At 40.5% G+C, this 20,064-nt stretch overlaps 1 protein-coding gene across 2 annotated transcripts in view; it reads left to right on the top strand.

Moving 5' to 3' along the window:
* Positions 1 to 20,064, top strand: part of KCNH5 (potassium voltage-gated channel subfamily H member 5) — a 157,951-nt gene that overhangs the window by 35,101 nt on the left and 102,786 nt on the right. The window contains exons 5-7 of one of the 2 annotated variants that reach the window (XM_065063249.1): positions 5,372 to 5,487; positions 6,058 to 6,129; positions 9,356 to 9,748. In XM_065063249.1, the coding sequence (XP_064919321.1) occupies positions 5,372 to 5,487; positions 6,058 to 6,129; positions 9,356 to 9,748 (581 nt within the window). The remainder of the gene's footprint in view (positions 1 to 5,371; positions 5,488 to 6,057; positions 6,130 to 9,355; positions 9,749 to 20,064) is intronic. The other variant, XM_065063250.1, reaches the window with a different exon arrangement.

Here is a 20,064-nt window from a genome sequence, read left to right as displayed (position 1 = left end):
AGAGTGCAGTTTGCAGAAGGTCCTTGAGCACACAGTAAGCAGTGAGTGTGGTGGAGTGGAGCTGTTTGGGGAGCAGCTGCTGCAGAGCTGTTCCCATCCCAGCTGTCCAGTATAAAACACAATGATTGATTCAGGATCTCAGGAAGAAAGATGTGTGGGCATAATGCTATTCTTGCTGGAGTAGTAGCTGATGGAAAGGCACATGCTATAATGGGTGAGAGGTTTCACATAAGTTGGTTTGGACTTTCTGACAATGGAGGTAAGATAGGATCAAGTTATAAGGGGGTGAATTTATATTACCTTTCTACAAGGTATCCTCCCTACATATGGGGTCATTGACAAGAAAGCTGGAAAGACCATTTCCCCCTTAGACACCACATCATTTCTGTAGTGTTGTGGCTGATTAAGCATCTTAGACCCATCTGGAAAGCTTTTCCGTCTCCGAGGAGGTGTTCAGGTGCTCTGTCTGCTTTGCTTGACTATTGCCTACCTCCCTTCCATGCTCTTGCGCTCCCCCAAGCATCCTGGCACAATGTTAACAGATTCAACTCATGTTGTAGCAGCTATGGTTTGAAAGAAGTACCTTTTTTTTAAAAAAAAAATATATCTATATATATATATTAATTTGGTACTCCTCTTTTTTTTTGTCTTCAGAAAACCTTTGGCTCAGCTGTTGTGTGAAGGATGCCACCAAGTCATCCCTGGCTCAGTTAGCTCTGCAGTCAGAGGGCTGTCAAGTTGGCAGTCCTAATTAGAGCAAGAGACATGGAGAATATTTTGCGGATGTATATAATTGTGACTAAAACACATGGAGGAAGAACGAAAGTAGCATGCTTGGAAGGACAGCATTACAGCTGTGCCAAGGCAGAGACTAGTTTAATCCATGTCTATTAGCATGCTTGCCTTCTTCATGTCCTGTTTTTGTAACTGTATGGAGTTGTTAAACCTGCATCTTGATTTCTTGAGAATACAAAAATTTTAGTTTGGGTAATGAATAGGAACAGGGAAGCATTTTTCTAGGCTTCTCCTGAAGCACAGACCCTTGTTTTGCATCATGAGAATGAATGCAGATCATGAGGTTGATTTTGTTTGTTTGTTTTGTTTCATTTTAAAGCAGGGGTACAAATTCTTCTAGTTTTCTCCATGAGTTAGGAAGTAATTAGAGACAACTGAGGGAAACAACCATTTTCTGTGTGTGTTATTCCAGAATTTTCCATTTGAGGTAGTTAACATCTTCCTCTGAAATACCTAATTTAACTGCTGGTAAGGAGGAGCAGCTGCTGGCTTGATCTGGTGTGTGATCTTATGATGTTGCCTCTGTTCCTAAGAATTTAAGTGCGGTGGTGCAAGTTCAGGGTATTTATTTTTCAAGTGGTTCTGTGGAAGAAAGACACAGTCAGTCCAGCTGAGCTGAAGAGAGCATCACAAGCGTTGCTTTTTCTCACGAATAGGTTTTTTTCCCTCTTGCACCTGCTATTTGTGCCACTCTTTACTCCCTCCAGACTGAAAATATCTGTGAGGACAGGCGGTCACTAATATGTGTGATAAAATTATCATTCTTTTCAAGTCTCGTGTCTACGGAGGAAAAGAAAGGAGAGAATAATTTGAAGAAACATTGACAGCAGTAGGCAGCTATATAAATTTTGCATAGTCTATTTAAACATATGCATTAGTTTTAAATATAATTCTCAATTTTTTCTAGTCTACAGCAAGGTCAAGAAACAGATAAATGTACCCTGTACAGATTATTTCAGACACAAGACAGCCTGTATACATTTTCACCATCCCACTCATACCTCACCATCTTGCTGTTGCTATGTTTTCAATTTTCTTGGGTTGTAAATAGGAAACAAAAGAAGCTGGTGCTTTTTCATACTATTGCAGATGGATAGATAGGAACAGGTAGAGTAGTGCTGGACTTTGTGCTGAATTAGAAAAAAAGTCTTCTTAGCATATTCTGTATTTTGAATGTCCAAAGTCACGGGCTTCACAAGGCTGAAAGAAACGTGCAAATGTGAAGTCTCTAAATGAGGCTGGAAGGATTTCTTCAAAAGGTCTGCTCTAGCACAGCAAAGCTTTGGTGTTGGTGGAAGAAAGACATGATGCAATGATTTGCCCTGTGAAAAGAAGAGATCAGACCAGACAAGCAGAGCGGTAAACCTGAATGCTAAATGTGTCACTCTTTCTTTCACATGACGTTGATGATCTCACTAAGGTGGAAAGAGAGTATTTGAAAAAGCATAGTTCTTCATTTTCAGTTTTGCAGGAAAAGGATTGCTCTTGTTTGGTATGTGTCTTACTCCTCCAGCTCCTTGTGGTGTATCTTCCTCAACTTCCCCCGGCTTTCTGTATTTGTGGTTAATGCACAACAGATGTTTTTCTTGCCTCAGATGATTACAGCAATTTTCTTACCAATTTTGCTTTATAAGAGGAGATGCATTTTTAAAACTCGTGTTTTTGTGAGTAGGATCTCAGTCTGTGCAGCACCATGGAAAGGGATTTTTGGAGAGTACATGACGTATCACTGTCAGCCCCTGACTCTTCCCCAATCCTCAGCTGATCACTGTATGGATCAGTGCTCTAAATCTCAGAAAATAAAGTAAACCTTGAACCATTAACTGTCAGCTATCAGAAAGCTCACAGAATCATAGAATGGTTGAGATTGGAAGGGACCTCTGGAGGTCATCTTGTCCAACCCCACTACTCAAGCAGGGTCCCCTATGGCCGGTTGCCCAGGACCCTGTCCGTACATCTTTCGAATGTCCGCAAGGAGGAAGAGTTGACAGCCTCTCTGGGCAACCTCTGCCAGCGCGTGGCCACTCTCACAGTAAAAAAGTGTTTCCTAAGGTTTAGACAGAACCTCTTGTGTTTCATTTTGTGCCCATTGCATCTGGTCCTGTCATGGGGCACCACTGGAAAGAGCCTGGCTCTGTCCTCTTTGCATCTTCCTTTCAGGTATTTATATACGTTAATAAGATCTGCACCCCCAAAGCCTTCTTTTCTCTAGCCTGAGCAGTCCCAGCTCTCTCAGCCTTTCCTCAGAGGAGGAATGTTCCAGTCCCTTAATCATCTTTGTGACCCTTTGTTGGACTCTCTCCAGTATGTCTATGTTTCTCTTGTACTGGGTAGCCTAGAACTGGATACTACTACACTCCAGGTGTAGCCTCACCAGTGCTGAGCAGAGGGGAAGGATCCACCACCACTGACCTGCTGGCAATATGTGTAATGCAACCAAGGATACTGTTCATGCTCTTTGCAGCATGGGCACATTGCTGCCTCATGGTCAACCTGCTCCACCAGGACCTTCAAGTCCTTTTTTGCCAAGCTGCTTTCCAGCTGGTGGCCCCCCGCATATGTTGGTGCATGGGGCTGTGCCTCCTTAGGTACAGGACTTTGCACTTCTCCTTGTTGAACTTCATGAGGTTCCTGTTAGAGCTGGGGGAGCTGACAAAGCTGAGATGTGACAAATGACTGTCCCAAATCCATCCCCATCGGCCACAGGGAATTGTCTTTCCCGGAGAAGAGGACACTCTGTGTGTGTGCATGTGTATGTAGGTACCTGCCCAGGGTCTGGAGGTGGGTGACCACTTCTCAGAGGAGAACTGCTCTTTTCCTCCGGTTCTTGCAGCGTGGTTGCAGTGTGCCAAAAGCAATCAGCTGGATACACCGTGGCCTCCAGCAATCACAAAAAATGTCGGGGCAGAGCTGTCAGGACGCTGTTGCGATGCTTGCTTGCTCTTTGAAATCACTGGCTAAGAAAGATAAAGAGCAGTTCTGACTTCTTCTCTTCAAGCTGTCTCCCTGCCACGGTTTTATAGAGAATTAAGAAAAAGAAAACCACAAGAATTTTTTCAAGAAATTAACAGTTCATACTCGGATCCCTATAGTCTCTCTTGACTGTGTTTAATACAGAAAGTGAATGTTCCTAATTGAATATCCCTGTAAGCTTGAGAAGCATGAGGCATATCCAAAGTTCACATTTAAGGTTTAGATTTGAATAGTTAATAAAATACTTCTATTTTTTACCTTTTCCCAGTGCATTTTTTATGTGCATTTTTGAGGTCATGTATAAATAGCCAGACAAAAATGGCTTCTGCTGTGCTGGTGGTGTATCATGATATTTGGGTCTGCTCTGATTGCTAAATGATGAAATGATTTACATTTGTGTGAATGTGATATATATATGGTAAATTGCAAAGCCAAACTGTAATTTTTTTTTCTTGAACTTTTATTGTCTTGTCTGTTCTCTTATCTTCATTTTATCTACCCCAGGGCTTTCCTTAACTTTCCAAGTCCCTGTCGCCTATCAGACATCAGGCATTTAAAAATAAACCTAGCTAACATAGAACTGTTGTGTTTCCTTTCTTAGATGTGACATTTCCCCCATTTTTCACCTACTCAGCGTTCAAGTTAAATAGAAGTAAAACCTCCTCCTGAACCTGTTTCCTGTCCATAACTTGTTTGATATTTTCCACATACCTGTGTAGTAAAATGTCAGGTTATACCTGGCTATGTTAAGCATCTCCTTCAGGGCTCCTGGGGAGGTGTTTCCTTCCTGTAGATATTTGTATTTTCAGTTTTCCTGCTTAAACCCCTGGCGTTTTCTTTGCTACCCCTGGTCTAACCTCATCCATTGATTCATCCAAGCCAGCAGTCATGTTTGGACGTTTATCCGGCAGGAATGACCTGATGGCACATTCCTGGATCAGTGCTGCTGTCAGTAACAGACTCCAACCGCTCCTTTCTGGATGCTGCACAGAAAGTTCCCCAGGAGTGGCCTATTGTGTGGGTCTCCAACTAGCATTAAAGTAGCTGTTTATCATTAGTTTAACAGCCACGTGTATTTCCTTTTAAAAGGAAATTTAAAATCTAGTGCTTAATCTGTGTTTAAAGTATTTTTTAGTGGGGCAAGAAACAGTAAAGACTTAAAGGTCAGGCTTTTGTGGCTTCCTCAGCAGCCCTGAATCAGCAAGAGCCAAACTGTAGCTAGGGAGATTTTCACTTCAGCAGGATTTGCAGACTTGGGAAGCCTTTGCATTAACTTCAGTGTCTTAGAATTAGATTTAAGCAGTGGAGTAACTCTCCAGAAGGCTGAAAGCACAATGCAATCCCTCTAATACGTTGTCTCCAAAAGGCAGAAAAATAAGCAAGCCAGAGTGTTTTGGTTTTACTCAGATTTACTTGTGGTTGCCTTGAAGCAGTGGTATTTTTCTTCTTTTGCAATGTCTTGAAGTCTGGAGCCTGAAGCTGTTCTGTGCATCAATTTAGAGAAACTCAAAGTCTGAGGTTTAGTATCAGTGAACATGGAGGAGACATACTAACGATGCGTGTGGTCTGAGTACATCTGACACGATTTCCTTCTTTCCCGCAGGTTGGACAAAGTTTGCTCGGCTGACGCGAGCCCTGACGAACAGCCGGAGCGTCCTGCAGCAGCTGACGCCCATGAACAAGGCTGAGGTGGTGCACAAACACTCCCGGTTAGCCGAAGTAAGTGGGACAGACACCAGCCTGCTCCATCCATAAGGCAGGAAGAGATGGGGGGGGGGGGTTGGGAAAAACCTAATTCCCATTACTAAATAATATTTTTAGAGGAAAGTGTTTCCCAACTCTGATTTATTTTTTTTTTCTCAGCCTCTCCTCTGCTCATCCTAAAGCAGCAATATGTGCCAAGCCCACATTTCTGGGACAGGTCACTCTCAGTCATGAAAACAGTCTCTATAGGTCACTTTTACTTACATGGCCCTATTTCTGTGATGCAATTCTCAGTTTGCTGGTTGTTGCTTCACTTGGGGTGCACAGTGTGCTCCTCTACGTGCTATATCACACCGATGCGGAACCAGACATGATGTCCTTGAGCCCTGCGGATGGTCACTTGCTCTTCCAGAGAAAGGAGATTATTTGAAAAACCTCTTTGGAAGTATCCCTGTCCAGGTCCCTGGGGTTGTACAGGCATACTGACTATGTATCTCTTAATCTTGACTTTCTTGTGAAGTCATTCCTATGGTATTTTGCTCATCATTTTTTTCTTCAGAACTGATGAAATGAACTCTTTGGCAGGTTGCAAACATCTCCTTAACAGTACAGATGGTGCAACAAGTGAATGCCTTCAGGTTAACTGGTGAAACAGAGGTACAGCTTTCATATTCCTGTCCATTGGTAATGAAAAATATGTGGGTCAAAAATATATGGGCTACTGAACATGAAAACCCCAGCCACCTTGTGCCAGAGAGCTTGTCTTGGGTTCAATGCTAAGAACTGGTAGCAGCTTTAAATGTGTGTGCGTTTGTTTGTTTCATTTGTTTGGGTTTTGGTTTTGTTTATTTTTCATTCTCTTATAAATAATAGAAGCTCTACTTAAATTAAAATCAAAATGGAAACCCCTAGTTTTCAAGTGTTGGAAGTGTGATGTTTTCTCTTGAGTTATCCCATACCAGTAGCTGGATGACTGCTGAGTTACTCTCACATCTTGCTTTTCTAATTCATGACATGTCAGTGTTCTGTAAATCCTGTTATATCCACTATTGGCTTAATCTAGAGAAGATATGGTAAGAATATTCAAATAAGTCTATAGCAGGTGCATAGAATGAGGGATGAAATTGTTCACTGGAACCACTATTGCTAGAGAAAAAGTAATGGCATTAAGTCACAGAAAGGAAGATTTAGGTCAGGCAGCAGGAGAAGCTCAGGTAAGGGAGAAGGTTGTACTGACGAACAGGTTGCTTGGCGAGTGTGCGATCTCCTCTCCTACCAGTCATTTAGAGCTACAAAGTGCTTTGTAGGGAAAGTGCTGTGCGGAATGCAGAATGAGTGGAGGCACATCATCACTATACAGGCCAAATTTTTCATACTTCTGTGTCTGAGGAGGAGCATTATCATTACAGCTCATCCCTTGAAGAACATACTGCCTACCTTCATTAGGCTTAACAGTTACCAGCCGTTTTTGTTAGTTGTATACAAGAATAGTTCAGAGAGTCTGTGATGAATGCAGCTGACTAACAAGATATTGTGTATTCTTTTGTGGTTTAAGATTAAAAATTCATGCAGCATGAAAGAAATAATCATTATAGTTCAGTGGTCTCCACAGCCACTTGCCACCCACTCACCATGTCAAACTCAGCATGATATTATGTTAAGAATAATAATTATGCTTTTACAGTGTCATGGGAGCTCCTAGGCACTCCACCACCAGAGACATGGGGAAGTAACAAGCATATGTTCATCGCATTTGGCTTGAGTGCTGAGTAGCTTATTATTCCAGCAATAGTGAGGCTGTTCCTAGCTCCTGCCCCAGTAAACAAGGTGGGGAACAAATAGGTCTGGAGAAACCAAAGAAGCAAGTCCCAGTCTTGATTTATCATGAAAGTAAAGTGTTGACCACAGATGAGTCCAAAGTGATAACTGGAGATAACAACCAGATTATGAGTCAAAGGCAACATTGTATATTAAATGCAGGGGACAATTTTGGCATTGAAAGAAGTTTCATGGATTTGTACAAAGGCTGCTGTGAAAAAACATGGTGGTATTGATCATTGCTTTTATTCCAGCGAAGGACCCATGGATCCACCAGTGTGCCACAGTGGCCAGCTGAACTTGCCCATTAGGGACTTAGAGGAGTTGTGATAGTGAGCCTTGTCCTGGTCACTGGGGAAGGGACACCTGGAGGTTGATATTTTTATGGTTCTCACCAGGGGTTTGGCATCTGTGAGGGTCTCTGGCAAGTGTCACTGGGACCACACACCTTGGTGTGTGTTGCTGTTCAACTGGAGCTCAACGCATGGCTTTGTGTTACACCAAAGCTGGTGTGGTAGGAGGCTTTTGGCAGCAGGAGCAGCTGTGGTCTCCTGGAGGTCTCTGCTACACTCTCACAGCTGCCTCTGTAGTGGGTCTAGTGGTTTTCTAGTCACAGGTTAAATTTGTGCAACTCAGCAGACTCTAGAAAACAAATGGTTAACTACTGTAACAATAAATTAGTTTTTCATCATAGCAGTTTAATTGACTTTCCTTACAGGTTGTGATTGCTAGAATTGACCTTAGGGTTGGTAGAAATAGGTAGGCAGAAGCAGGTTTGCGTCCCCTCAGGTTACAGCCTGACATTGGGCCAAATTAAACATGTTGGGAAGCCACACCCTCCAACAGAGAGTGAGGGAGGCTGCTCTTGTTTTCCCTTGGTGATTTCTGAAGAGCAAGTTTTCAGCAGAGCCAGACTTTTACTGTATGATCTCAGTAACAGCTTTCTCATCTTAAAAATAAGACTGAAAAGAATTAATGGGGAACCGAGGTCTGTGGTACCAGTTATGCTGTTTATTCAGAGCCATTTACTCCTTTTCATCAAGGAAGCATCCTGCGTTTGATCATTTTTACATATGGGAGTGCTGTTTGCAATCTGACTGTCCCTGCAAATATGGCGCCTCAGGTCCAATACGGGACAGGTGGTAGGGCTGAAATAAGTTTTAAAGGTGCTGGAATTATTTGTTTTCTCCCATACAGACGTGAGATCCCTGAATGTAAAAGGTGTTATTAGTTCCAAAATACACAGGAATCTTTTCAGTTGTCAGCGGAATATATTGCCACGTTGTGCATTCCTTTGTGCTTTTGTTTCTTGTGTTGGACTGAGATAAGAAGTAATTAGATTAGCTGGGAGGAATGTCTTAAGTGAATTTGGCTTGGTTCCTTTGCAACGTTTCCAGTTCCACATTTTACAGAAGTGCACATGCTGGAGATTATAGTCATATGCAAAAAAGAAAAGTAATTACAAGAAATAAAAAAGAACCCACTAGAGATGTTGAACTTGTAAGAGCATCAACTTTTTGAGGAAAATGAGAAGTAAGCATGATATTGCCAGGGTGTTAGAGCAGAAATTGTGCACTCAATGCTTTATTTTAGAAGGAGGTCAGCCAGCAAGGCTAAAATCTGGTTTACCTTTGATAAGGTATTGTTCTGGCTCAACAGTGGTTTAAAAAAGAGGTCAGGCACAAAGGATTAGTCTTGTAGCACCTCGAAATATGAACAGATGCTCATGTTCGTAACTGCAGAGCATGAGCTGGTGTGGCGGTACCCACCAACCTGTTTATGGAGCCTCTCTGCCCTTGCTGTTGGCATGGCTTCCCTTCAGTCCCTCTGCAAAGACCTCCCTTTTTGCAAGTATATCCTTAGATCCTATGCTGCTCCCATCCATCGAGTGATAGCTGCTTCCACACATTTTTAATAAATCAGATAATTTAGAGACTGCAGGTTGACTTGCAGTGTCCAATGAACACAGTCCCGTCTTTGTGCCGCTCCTTACAGAAATCCGTAAGACCCCTTATTGCTTTATATTAATTGAAAACAGTAACATTTGCTTTTCTGTCTTTTACAGGTTCTTCAGCTGGGATCTGATATTCTTCCTCAGTACAAGCAAGAAGCTCCAAAGACTCCACCACACATTATACTACACTATTGTGCTTTTAAAACCACTTGGGACTGGGTCATCTTAATTCTAACCTTCTATACAGCAATTATGGTTCCATATAACGTCTCCTTCAAGACAAAACAGAACAATATTGCCTGGCTGGTGCTGGACAGTGTTGTGGATGTTATTTTTCTGGTTGACATTGTTTTGAACTTTCACACGACCTTTGTTGGCCCTGGTGGAGAGGTTATATCTGATCCCAAACTCATAAGGATGAACTACCTGAAAACGTGGTTTGTGATTGATCTTTTGTCCTGTTTACCGTATGACATCATCAATGCCTTCGAGAATGTGGATGAGGTAAGTGATTGTAGGCCTCCTCCAAAGGATTTTTTAATTAGGAATTAATTTAAGAGCGTGCTCCCAGGCATCTGGAAGCAATAAGAGGCAACTGAAGCTCTGTGCAAATATGCAGGGATGGCCTTAAGCTGCTGGGCTTCACCTATGCAGCATTCCCTTGTGGGAGAAGAGGCATCTTATGATGTCAGTACCACAAGTGGACGTGTACATTAGTGGATGTGGGTTTTAGAATCATTTGCGTGTCACCCAGGAGCGTTGTGGCACATCCATATCAAAATGGGCTGGACCAGTTGGGATGTCCCTCTGCCACAGCCCCCCTTTGCAGCTCAGACCCAGTGACTGCCTCTAAGCAGCTTTAATCCATTACAGGGCAGACTAATGTGGCTTGACGTAAATAATCAAAACTCTCTATCTGCTCTGGCTGAAGCTGGTAACATATTTGCCACTGACATACAAAAGTAGAGAATGCTTCTGAATGAGCATTTTTTAAATCCTGCCCTCCGATAACTTTTTAAACCATGCTGTAATTTTCAATTTTCTTTTTTTTATGACATCTTTTTAAATGTCTGGTTGAGAGGGAGATTAATCTCCATTTTTTTAAACAGTTCTTGAACTACTGCTGGAATTTTAGAAACTGTTTGAGGAAAGAAAACAAACCTATCCTAAACGGACAATGAATTAAAGCTTTTTAACTGCTAAATGTATTAACATTTACAAAATTGAGCTTGCAGTCTAAGATAATAGCGAAAACAAGCAATAACTTTGACAAATAATGCATGCACAAGTCAGTGTAGAGAAAATTCATTATTAAAATGCAACTATAAGGGCATTAGGACTTGTTTTAATTTTTCTCCAGAGTCTTTTATCTTTAGGGCTATACAGATGAAAAAGCCTCTATTCATTTTTTAACATTATAACAGTTTTTTCTTAGACCGTTGTTCAGTGGTGCTCTTTGTTGTTGTTGTTTTGGTTTTCTTTGTTTCCCCTCACCCCCCTTTTTCTTAAATTCTCCAGTTCCTCAGTTATATATCCTCACTTTATAAAGTCTATATTCCTATTTTTTTAATGCAGAGTTTGGTGCAGATTTTGTAGAGCTTCTTTAAAATTCCATCCCTGTCTCTGTGCTGAGTACCATCTTTTGACATTGTTCCATTTTATTTATAGAAAATATGACAGAAGTGATAATACTTGCAGCTTAAATTCAAGATCATATGAGGGCTGCCCGTCTGGAAGCAGGTTGTACAGTCAGGCTCTGTAAGGAGGTGGTATTATCAAGGTTGTAAATATAATACAGGTTTTTAAGATAAGCAATTTCAGACTGAGAGGAACTCGATTTTTGTAAAAATGCAACTTTATCTCCAGATTTTCATGCTTTAATATGTAAAACAAACAGAAGATTTTTGTGCCCAAGCAGTACAGTTTAAATATTGAGCTTAACCTCTTTCTCTAACATATAGATGAGAAAGAAACCATCTGCAATGTTTGTGACAGTGAAGAGAATCATTGGCATGGTGAATTATAATTGAGGTACACTTAAAGTGGCAAGGTTTAACAAAAATGTAGTAACTATAACAGGATACCTGAAGGTCCAGTGATCCTGGAGCTGCTATCATACCTTCAAACAAATGGAATATCAACTTCTTTTTAGTAAGAGAACCAATAGTAACCTTTATTTCTCATGAAATGGTCTCTTATGGCCTTGGAGCCTCCAGCAAACATTGGAGTACGGAATATAAATGTTTATGCACTTGATTTCAAAGCCCTCCAGCTCCAGTTTTCCCTAGTGCCTGAAAAGAATTGAAGTGATTTTGAAAACAGGTATGTAAGCAGTCAATCTTGGGTCTACATTTTCCCTTTTCTCTGTCTTCCAGGGGAGATTTTTTTGTTCGTGATATGTCTTTATTTGTGACATTGGATTCTTTTGAGCGGGTTGGTGTGTTCTGGGTGGTTGTAGTTATGAATGCTCTTTATCTTCATTTGGCTTTTAACATTTTAACATAACTGGTACTTTTTTCCTGGGATTTATCTTCTTGGCCCACAAGCAGCAGTGTGCTTGATCATTCTTTATAGGTAAAGGATAAGTAGATCAATAAGCTTAATTTGGATGAAATATTCTGGTTGTTTAAAAGGAGAATGTTTCTCATTAGAAGTTGAAGTGTTTCCTACCTAAGGCAAGTAGGAGAGAGAGGAGTTCTTTTAGCTCTTGATTCTGGTAGGTTTTAGCCCTTTATCTTGGCCCTGGATCTTCAGCGTTTAAGTTGGTGACTGTGGCATTTCAGAAGAAGTTAACAGAAAGTCAGAGCTTAGTGGTAAAGACCTTGGGGGCAGATCCTGGTGCTGTTTGAGTTCTTGGTATGACAGTGGAGGATGGACCAAAATCAGGGTGAATAGCTCTAAAAGCCAGCTGATTGAAAAGTGACTTTCCAAATTTCCATTGTGTGTCTCACCTCTATCCCTCCTTTTTCCACATAAAGCATCAAATGCGCTTTTGTTAGTTAAGGGACTAGACAAGGAGGGTTAGGACATGATTGCAGGCAGTTGTGGGCAGGTCTCTCATGTGTAAAGAAAGACACGGCCAAGGAAGTTTAGGTTTGTGTCTCTCAATTGTAGATGTATATATACTACATATATGATATAGGTGCTTGAATGTTCTCATGCAGAGTCTGCTTAGTCATTGTATAAGATACTTTATGCAGTTGAGTGCTATTTTATAATGTCAGAATTAAGGAGATAAATAGAAAGATTTTAAAAAAAAAATGGTTTGAAAAAAGGAAATGTGTTTTTTCTTTCTGAGGGTTGGAGTTCTTCAAATGCTGTCAGTCTTGGACAGAGTCAAGTGTCATTTCCATCACGGACAACATTAGGCCAAGGCTGGAGTCTTGTGAAGTTCCCACCTGAGGCAAACATGGCTGCAAATCAAAGTTATTTTGTTATTGAGCAGAGGTAGAGCCTCCGTAGAAGGATGCGACGAAAAGGATTATGACACATAAATTGTGAATTGGGGGGAATTAAGATGATTTGAGGCAGAATTAGAGGTGTGGGTTTCCGCACGTGGAGTTACAGAGCCGTCTGCTCAGGGGGATTTTGGTGTGTGACAGCGAAGGGGAGAAAAGTAAGATAATGAGGCAGAGAGGTACCTTGCACAGCATAGAGTGATCTAAATTGATGTGATGGATGAGGAATTAAGTGGCTAAATGGTATTGATAGAGTAGGAAAACAAGGTAAAATAGGCTGGAGAAAAATGAGCTAAGAGAGAGTAAAGTGGAATCCTTAGTGGGATACATACTTTAAGATAGTCCTAGAATTCAGGAAAATGCATGGTGTCTTTTCTAATTGGGAAATATTACTTGCTCTGAAATACCTTCTGGCTAAACCAAAGCCATACAGAAAACCTTTCAAATATAGAAGTGTGAGAAAGGACACTGTAAAATACTGAGAAACCAGCCAGTTTTCAAGATATGAACCAGAACAGAGGGTGTGTGCTCAGACTACCTGAAACTAGGCTGATTTTTTTTTTTTTTTTAAGTAAGAGAGTTCTCTGAAATTTCAGATTTAGTCCAGAAGTTCATGTCTGTCTGTCTGTCTCTTCTTTTAAATTAAAAAAATAATTTAAAAAAAAGAGAAAAAAGAAAAAAAATTGGAGTAGTGGGGGATGTGGTGTTTGGATCAAAAGATTAAAAGATTTTGGTCACAGGAGGTTCCTGTTGTTATTATGCTGTAAAGTATGTAGGAACTGGAAGAAGTCGTTCTAATTGTTTTGCTGAGTACTTAGCTGTAATTGGCAACTCTTTCCATTGCTGTATGTACTGTCACTTATGTTTCTGAAATCATGATTCCCTGCTTTTGAAGCTGGAGAATTATGTTGCCTTGAGGCTTAGCCTTTATATGTGTTTTGCCTACCTGGGAAAGATAAATATCCAACCTCTGTCAGTCTGGGCTACCAAAAGGTTATTTATAGCATACGTAGCCATTAATTCCATAGAACTAAAAATTTTCAGTCACACTGTGCTGCGTATTGTCAGCAGATGGGTTTACAGTGTGCCTGAGGACACAGATCCCATTGCTGGTTCAGGTATGGTCAAAACATGCTACAGCTCCCTTTGGGACCAAACTCATGGATTTACATCCCAGGGAAACCAAGATGTTGTGCAGGTGTTTGGCTCTTGTCCCCACGTGGAGCTGTGCAGCCGGGAGCTGATACAGTGCTGCTGAGGGCTGCACTTGAGCCTCTCTAAATTAATATGTAGAATAAATATTCCCAAGACTGGGTGGATGGACAAGCCTTTGGCCAAATAGAAAATACTTCCACAAATTTAGTGTTCAATACAGCTCAAAAAGCCCCCTTTGGTATTTGGAAAAATATTGATGCCTCTTTTTATTTTTAAATTATTATTTTCTGTGAATTTTTACTGAGATTCCTGAATTTCTGAGTTTGTAATGGAAGAAAGCCTAGAAGCTTGATCTCATCTCTGCCAGAGACACAGCCCTAAACTGATACAGTACATATTGTGAAGAATAGGGCCAGATGTCAGGATGGCACATAGAGATAGCCAAATAGATGGTTTTCAAATGAGTTGTATGAAATATCATCCTTTCTGCATAAATTAGTTTTCATGGAATACTGGTTGGAAATGAAAGCAGACAAATTTAAATGAGCTAAACTGAATTTCTTTGTCTGTTGTTTTGTAATGTAGGACCGCATGACCCAATGGCCTTTAAAATTTAGTGGTCTGTGCAAGACATAGTAAGGCATGGAATCCTTGTAAGTGTAATCTACTTTTAATTACTATTATCGATCTGTTTCAGCGGTGGCAGAGACTCCTTTGCATCACTGCAATGAATAGCGACTAAAATAGTAATGTCTGTAAATTGAAAGCAAATAAAACCTGATACAACTAGTTTAGCCATACTCACATCTGCAGTGCTTTGCTGCAAACACTCCCTTTTCAAAAGATATTTGAAAAAGGGTTTATGGATCCCAGTCTGAGTAGCATAAGCAAGGTGAAGATAAATCAGTGTATTTCAAGAATGTGACTTTGGCTCTGAAAGAAAGTCCATTGCTAGCTACCTTTCTTAAATCTAGGTGGCTGACATGGAGAAAATAATTCCCAGAACTAAATCCCTGCTGCAGCCAAGTGTTAAACTATGATGAAAACTCCTAGCAAAATAATGACAGGCGCACTAAGCCTGGCACCTGGCATTTTTCCCTTTGTTATGCAGTCAGAAGGCAATTAAATATGAGGAATACTGTCATCCTGCTGTAGTGTGCACAAAACTGCAGTATAATAATACAATGGCTTGGTTACGGTGTCCAAATATAAATGTATCCACGTTATCCATATTGTATAAATAGTCGGGAATATTCATCCCATCACCCTGGTTGAACATAGTTGCAGAATTGCACCACATCTCTTTAACTTTTCTTCAAGCTAAGATTTTATTCAAGTTCTGCCACCGTTTAATTATCAGCTTTTTTAATGCTATACAAGGTTTGGGATATTTCTACAGGTTCCCCTGTGGAGTAACTTGAGTGTCATCTTGACATGAGGGTCAATTTGTGAAGGTCAGTGCCTGACCCAGAGGCGATGCAGGGGGTGGTGGGAGGGCAGGCAGGGTTGTCTCATGAGATGGATGTGACCTGGTAGCCCAGCACTGCACCACTCTGATGCGGATTACGGCACACTGAACTTTAATTCTATGTCTCAGTGGTCTTTTCTCCTTTTTTTTTTTTTTTTTTTCATTTAATGTGTTGTATATGTTACTGGGAAACAGATGTTGGGTACAAGCCACTTTCAAGGGAAGCTTCGAGTCCTGCGTGATCCCTCTGCTCACAAAGGAAGGAAAGGCTTACAAAGGAGATGAGGCAAATGAAATAAGCAGCTCAGCTACTCACTAAAATAATGCTGAAAGGAGTAGCGCACATCCACATTACTGGGATTGCTGTACACAGCTGTCAATAGGAGGAAAAGAGCTGCAGGCTTAGGGATGGGCAATTGCTCTGCACTGAATGGAGCCAAGCCTTGCTGAAACTAACTGCATGGCTAATATCAGAATTAGTAGAGTTTTATCACAGCCACCTTGTAACTTGATATCAGTCTTTGTTTTATTCAAGACTGGGTTGGTGTTACTTAGGCCCCTTGGTATCAGCAGTATGTGTAGTTGCAGAAGTACTTGCAGAAACATTGCAGCTCAGGTTACTCTGTCCAGATATTTGTTCTCTTTTTATTCCTATATGGGCATAGGAAATTTGTGGCTTGCTGCTGGCATTAAACCATCAGCTAAGTTCAGTGGCCTGCTCAGATGCTGTCCTGATCAAAGGGACATACCTTCTTCTCCCTCTCATTTCATCCTTCATTCATTTTCCTCAAGTAAAAGAAAATTATCAAGTTTTTTTTTATATCATCCTCTTTTTCCCTGGTTGGGCACCGCAATGCACTAGTAAATAAATAGTGCAAGATGCCACATGCCTCTTAACTTGAATCTAGAAGAAATATTTTGAAATTGGTCTTATTTTTATAATGTCAGTTATTCACTGTTTGAAATGTGTTGCATTGTGGAGTTGTGCCATAAACAATTCACTAGAAGTTTATTTATAATGTTATAGCTTATTGACATTTGTTTTAGGGGAAAAAAGAAAAATTAAAAGGCTCCTCCATCCTCCTGGAAAAAAAAGATAAAGCTCAAGCAGTAAATTTAGAGGTGCTTTCAGACACTGCATGAGAAAATTTACTTTCAGTTTGCTGTAAGGACTCAATTTTGCTGTCACTGCTCCCATTGCTATCAGTGGTACAGGGTCAAGTATTAAACGGGCTCTGCTTGTATCTGCACCTAGAATCTAGATAGCTTGTGCAGACACAAAGCCCCTTACTCCCGCGTGGACTTACATAATAGAATGCAACCCTAAATTCAGCTCTTAAAATGGTAATAAATCAGAAAAGTTGCTTTTTTCTTTTTTTTTTTTTTTCACTCCATCATTTTAATCTGTAACTATGCAACTTTATTGCATTGTTTACGTAAAGCAAAAGGGGGTTCTGAGATATGTTGGAAGATTTATTTTAACATTAACTCCGGTAAAGAAGCATTAAGGAACTAACCAGGGATTTTAGACCTAAGCTCTATTTAAGTAGCTAAGCTCAAAATTTCTTTTGGGAATTATTTGCTGGTTAATTTTCAAGCAGCCTATATGTCTTCCTGGATACTCCTCCTGTGTGAAGCAGAATAATAGCTCTGGAGATGTGCCTGCAGGCTCACCTGTTTCTGTTGGCAAGACTCACTATTTCAGTTGTTCCCAGAATCTGTAGCTACTTTCATATGTGTGTATGTTTTGGGTTTTTTGTTTGTTTGTTTGGTTGTGGATTTTGGTGTTTTGTTTGTGGTTTTTTTGTTTGTTTGGGGTTTTTTTTACATTGTCTACTATCATGTAACGACTGCGCTGTGAAGATTGCCCAAGGTTTACAAAAATGGTGCCTTTATCTCTGCTTCTTTACCAAATGCTAAGCTATGCCTCGAATTTACAGAATCAGCTAAGTGATGAATTTGGGGGGTATTTTTTGTGTGTGTGTAATTACTTCTGGTGAGGAAATGTTAATGAAAGCTTTGCTCGTACTTCTTTAAATGAAGTATTTGGGACTGTATTTCAAAATGTGCTAAGCATGAAATTCATCTGATGAAACACAAGACCAGGCCTAGTCCACAGGCGTGTTCAGGGAGTTCTTATGTTCCAAGATGCATCTCCGAAGTAGGTCCGAGAAGTCACCTTGTCCTAAAATGCTTATTTCTCACCACTGTAATGACATGGTAGTGTGACCAGCTCAGATGCAGAGCCCTCCATGGTATAGTTAGGCTGAGCATCCTGCCCTTCTGACTGTATTTGCCTCACTTCAACTATTCAAAGGATAAAAACAAAAGCAGAAAAAAATAATGGAAGTAACACTCATGGAAATCTTTTGAGTCACCAAGTCATTGTCTGGGGAACAGGTTCATCGTATCACCTTTCCCAGAACCTGGCCAAAATCTACCTTCACTCATGGTGTCTGCAAATCTGTTTTAATTTGCAGTCTGCGCATTCGTTCCTGTGCCAACCTCTTGGTTAAATCTTTCTTTTCCTTCCCTCATGTTTATCTCTTCAATGTGCTTAGAAAGATCAATCACACCCCTTCCCCTGCACAAACATGCCTATTTTCCTTTCCTTAATCTAAGAAAACTCATTTTATCTAGAAACCTCTTTTCTGAAATTTTGTGAAAGTTTTCCAGGCCTTTTCAGCTGCCTGTCTCTGCATGGAGTTAAGTTTGAATATATCTCTTTAGGGCAGAGCTGTGCATGTTTCTCCAGATGGAGAATTCATCTTTGCCTTGTAAGTGGGGTTTGGCTTTTCCTCTTGATGGTAGAAACACTTAACTGATGTGTCCTGGAACTGGATTAACCTTTTCTGTGAGTGCACCCCACTGGTTGCTATGAGTGGATTAACCCATATACCCAAATATTTATTTTGCTCAGTCATTTGCAGTTAAAGAACTTTGTAGTAGTAGAAATTTTCATTAATTTGCCCTGTAAAGGAAGCCTTGAGACTCTGTATTGTTAAGCTTTATCACATTTTTCCTTCATTCCCACCCAGTTATTCTTTGCACTGACAGTGTGTTATCAGAGAAAGCTATCAGAAAAACTTGGCTAGATCTCAGCAAACCTAAGCTTAGCAAACCTATTGCTGCACTGATTGCATCTTGATTTATCTTAATGTTTCTAATTATTCTTTCCCTCAACATTTGTTCAGGTCATGTATCTGTTTATTTCCATCCTGATGCATTAGCTTTTTTGGAAAACGGCAACATCATCCTGGAAAACTAAAGCTAAGAATTAGTTTAATTTTTAGCCCAAGCCTGGATGATATTTACTTCATTGCAGCTTGATCACTTTTGTTGTTCTTTCTTTCCTTTATGAATCTGAAGGATCTTTTGGGATTTGTTTTAATATTCTTTACAAGGAAAAGTTCAACCTGACATTTGGCAGTTCTCACTTATCTCCGTTCTTTTTACTCTCTAAGGTGTAGCTTTCAGTAGATCAATTTTTTATTTCTTATGTATTGTCAGTTCTCTGTTTCTGTTTTCTTCCTTTGGATGATTGTTTATGCAGCTATAACTGATGTCCAGCTTTACAAGTTTTTCCCCTTCTTTGAGATACAACCTATGGATATTTTGTACCTTTCAATGTAAGGACATTCCAGGTGTCTTCTGCTGCCAGGTGTTTGACTCTCCTATTATCTTGCACAGTCCAGTTGTCTTCACTTACTATTATCTGTAGTCCAATATACTGCTATTTATAATTTACCAGCTTTTGCCCTCTTGAAATCAAGAACCCTAGTCCAGTTTACTTTGATTGTTCGTATTTTTTATGAAAAGATTCAATTCTTTCTTCAAGCCAATGGGGACTACTGCAAAATCCTATCAGAATTAAATGTAGTGTAGCATCACTTTGCATGGAATAATTGGCTATTCAATGAAAAAATAAGCATGCTATTGCATCTGCAGAAAATCTCAGCCTACTCTTATTAATGACATTTATTCTTCAAGCTTATATCGAGAAAGATAAGTCTTACATTGTGAGGCAGTGCTCCGTAATATCCATCTCTGTAATAACATAATACAGATTTGGATGCTGCCCAGATCTGGGCTATCCAGATTTCTAAGGATGGGTTTAATTTCTCCTCCCGTAAGCTGTGTCAGTGATAGGCTTCAGCTTCTTTGTATTCAGCGGGAGAGGAGAGAGACAGCTCCAGGAGCTGATTCATCCCATCCCCGGCTGTCTGAGATGGATTGGGTGAATCACTCTTCTGACATGCCTCTCTCTTCACTCACCGGGGAGGAAAGCCGGACAATTCACACAGACTGAATGATTGGCCGTGAGGTCGCAGCATTACGTGAGATGAATTCCCACCCCGGGAGTGTGAATAGTGCTCAGTCGTGGTGTGGCTGTGGCTTCTGCAGGTGTGCATGAGCTCAGCTTACGTGAAACCATTTTGGTCTAGCATGGAGATAAAGAGTTCAGCCTGGGCTGCAGACTCCTCAGCGGATTTGATTGCATTAATGACTAGACTTGCTGAATGCAGGTTGCTGTAATTGCCTGCATCTAGCAACTCTAAGCATATTAGCTTAAATTAAGTTTAAGATGGTCTGTATATACTGCAGTCACATCTTTGACTGCAGTGGCAACATGCCCTACAACATTTCATAGAAAGGTTCCCACCTCTGGTTCTTGGCCACTCCATAAATTCTTCAAAACCACAATGTGCTGAACATGAAGGCATAGTGAAAAACTCTTC

Source organism: Columba livia, chromosome 5, assembly GCF_036013475.1.
Source record: "Columba livia isolate bColLiv1 breed racing homer chromosome 5, bColLiv1.pat.W.v2, whole genome shotgun sequence".
Classification (NCBI taxonomy): Eukaryota; Metazoa; Chordata; class Aves; order Columbiformes; family Columbidae; genus Columba; species Columba livia.
This window is presented reverse-complemented; position numbering and strand designations above follow the sequence as displayed.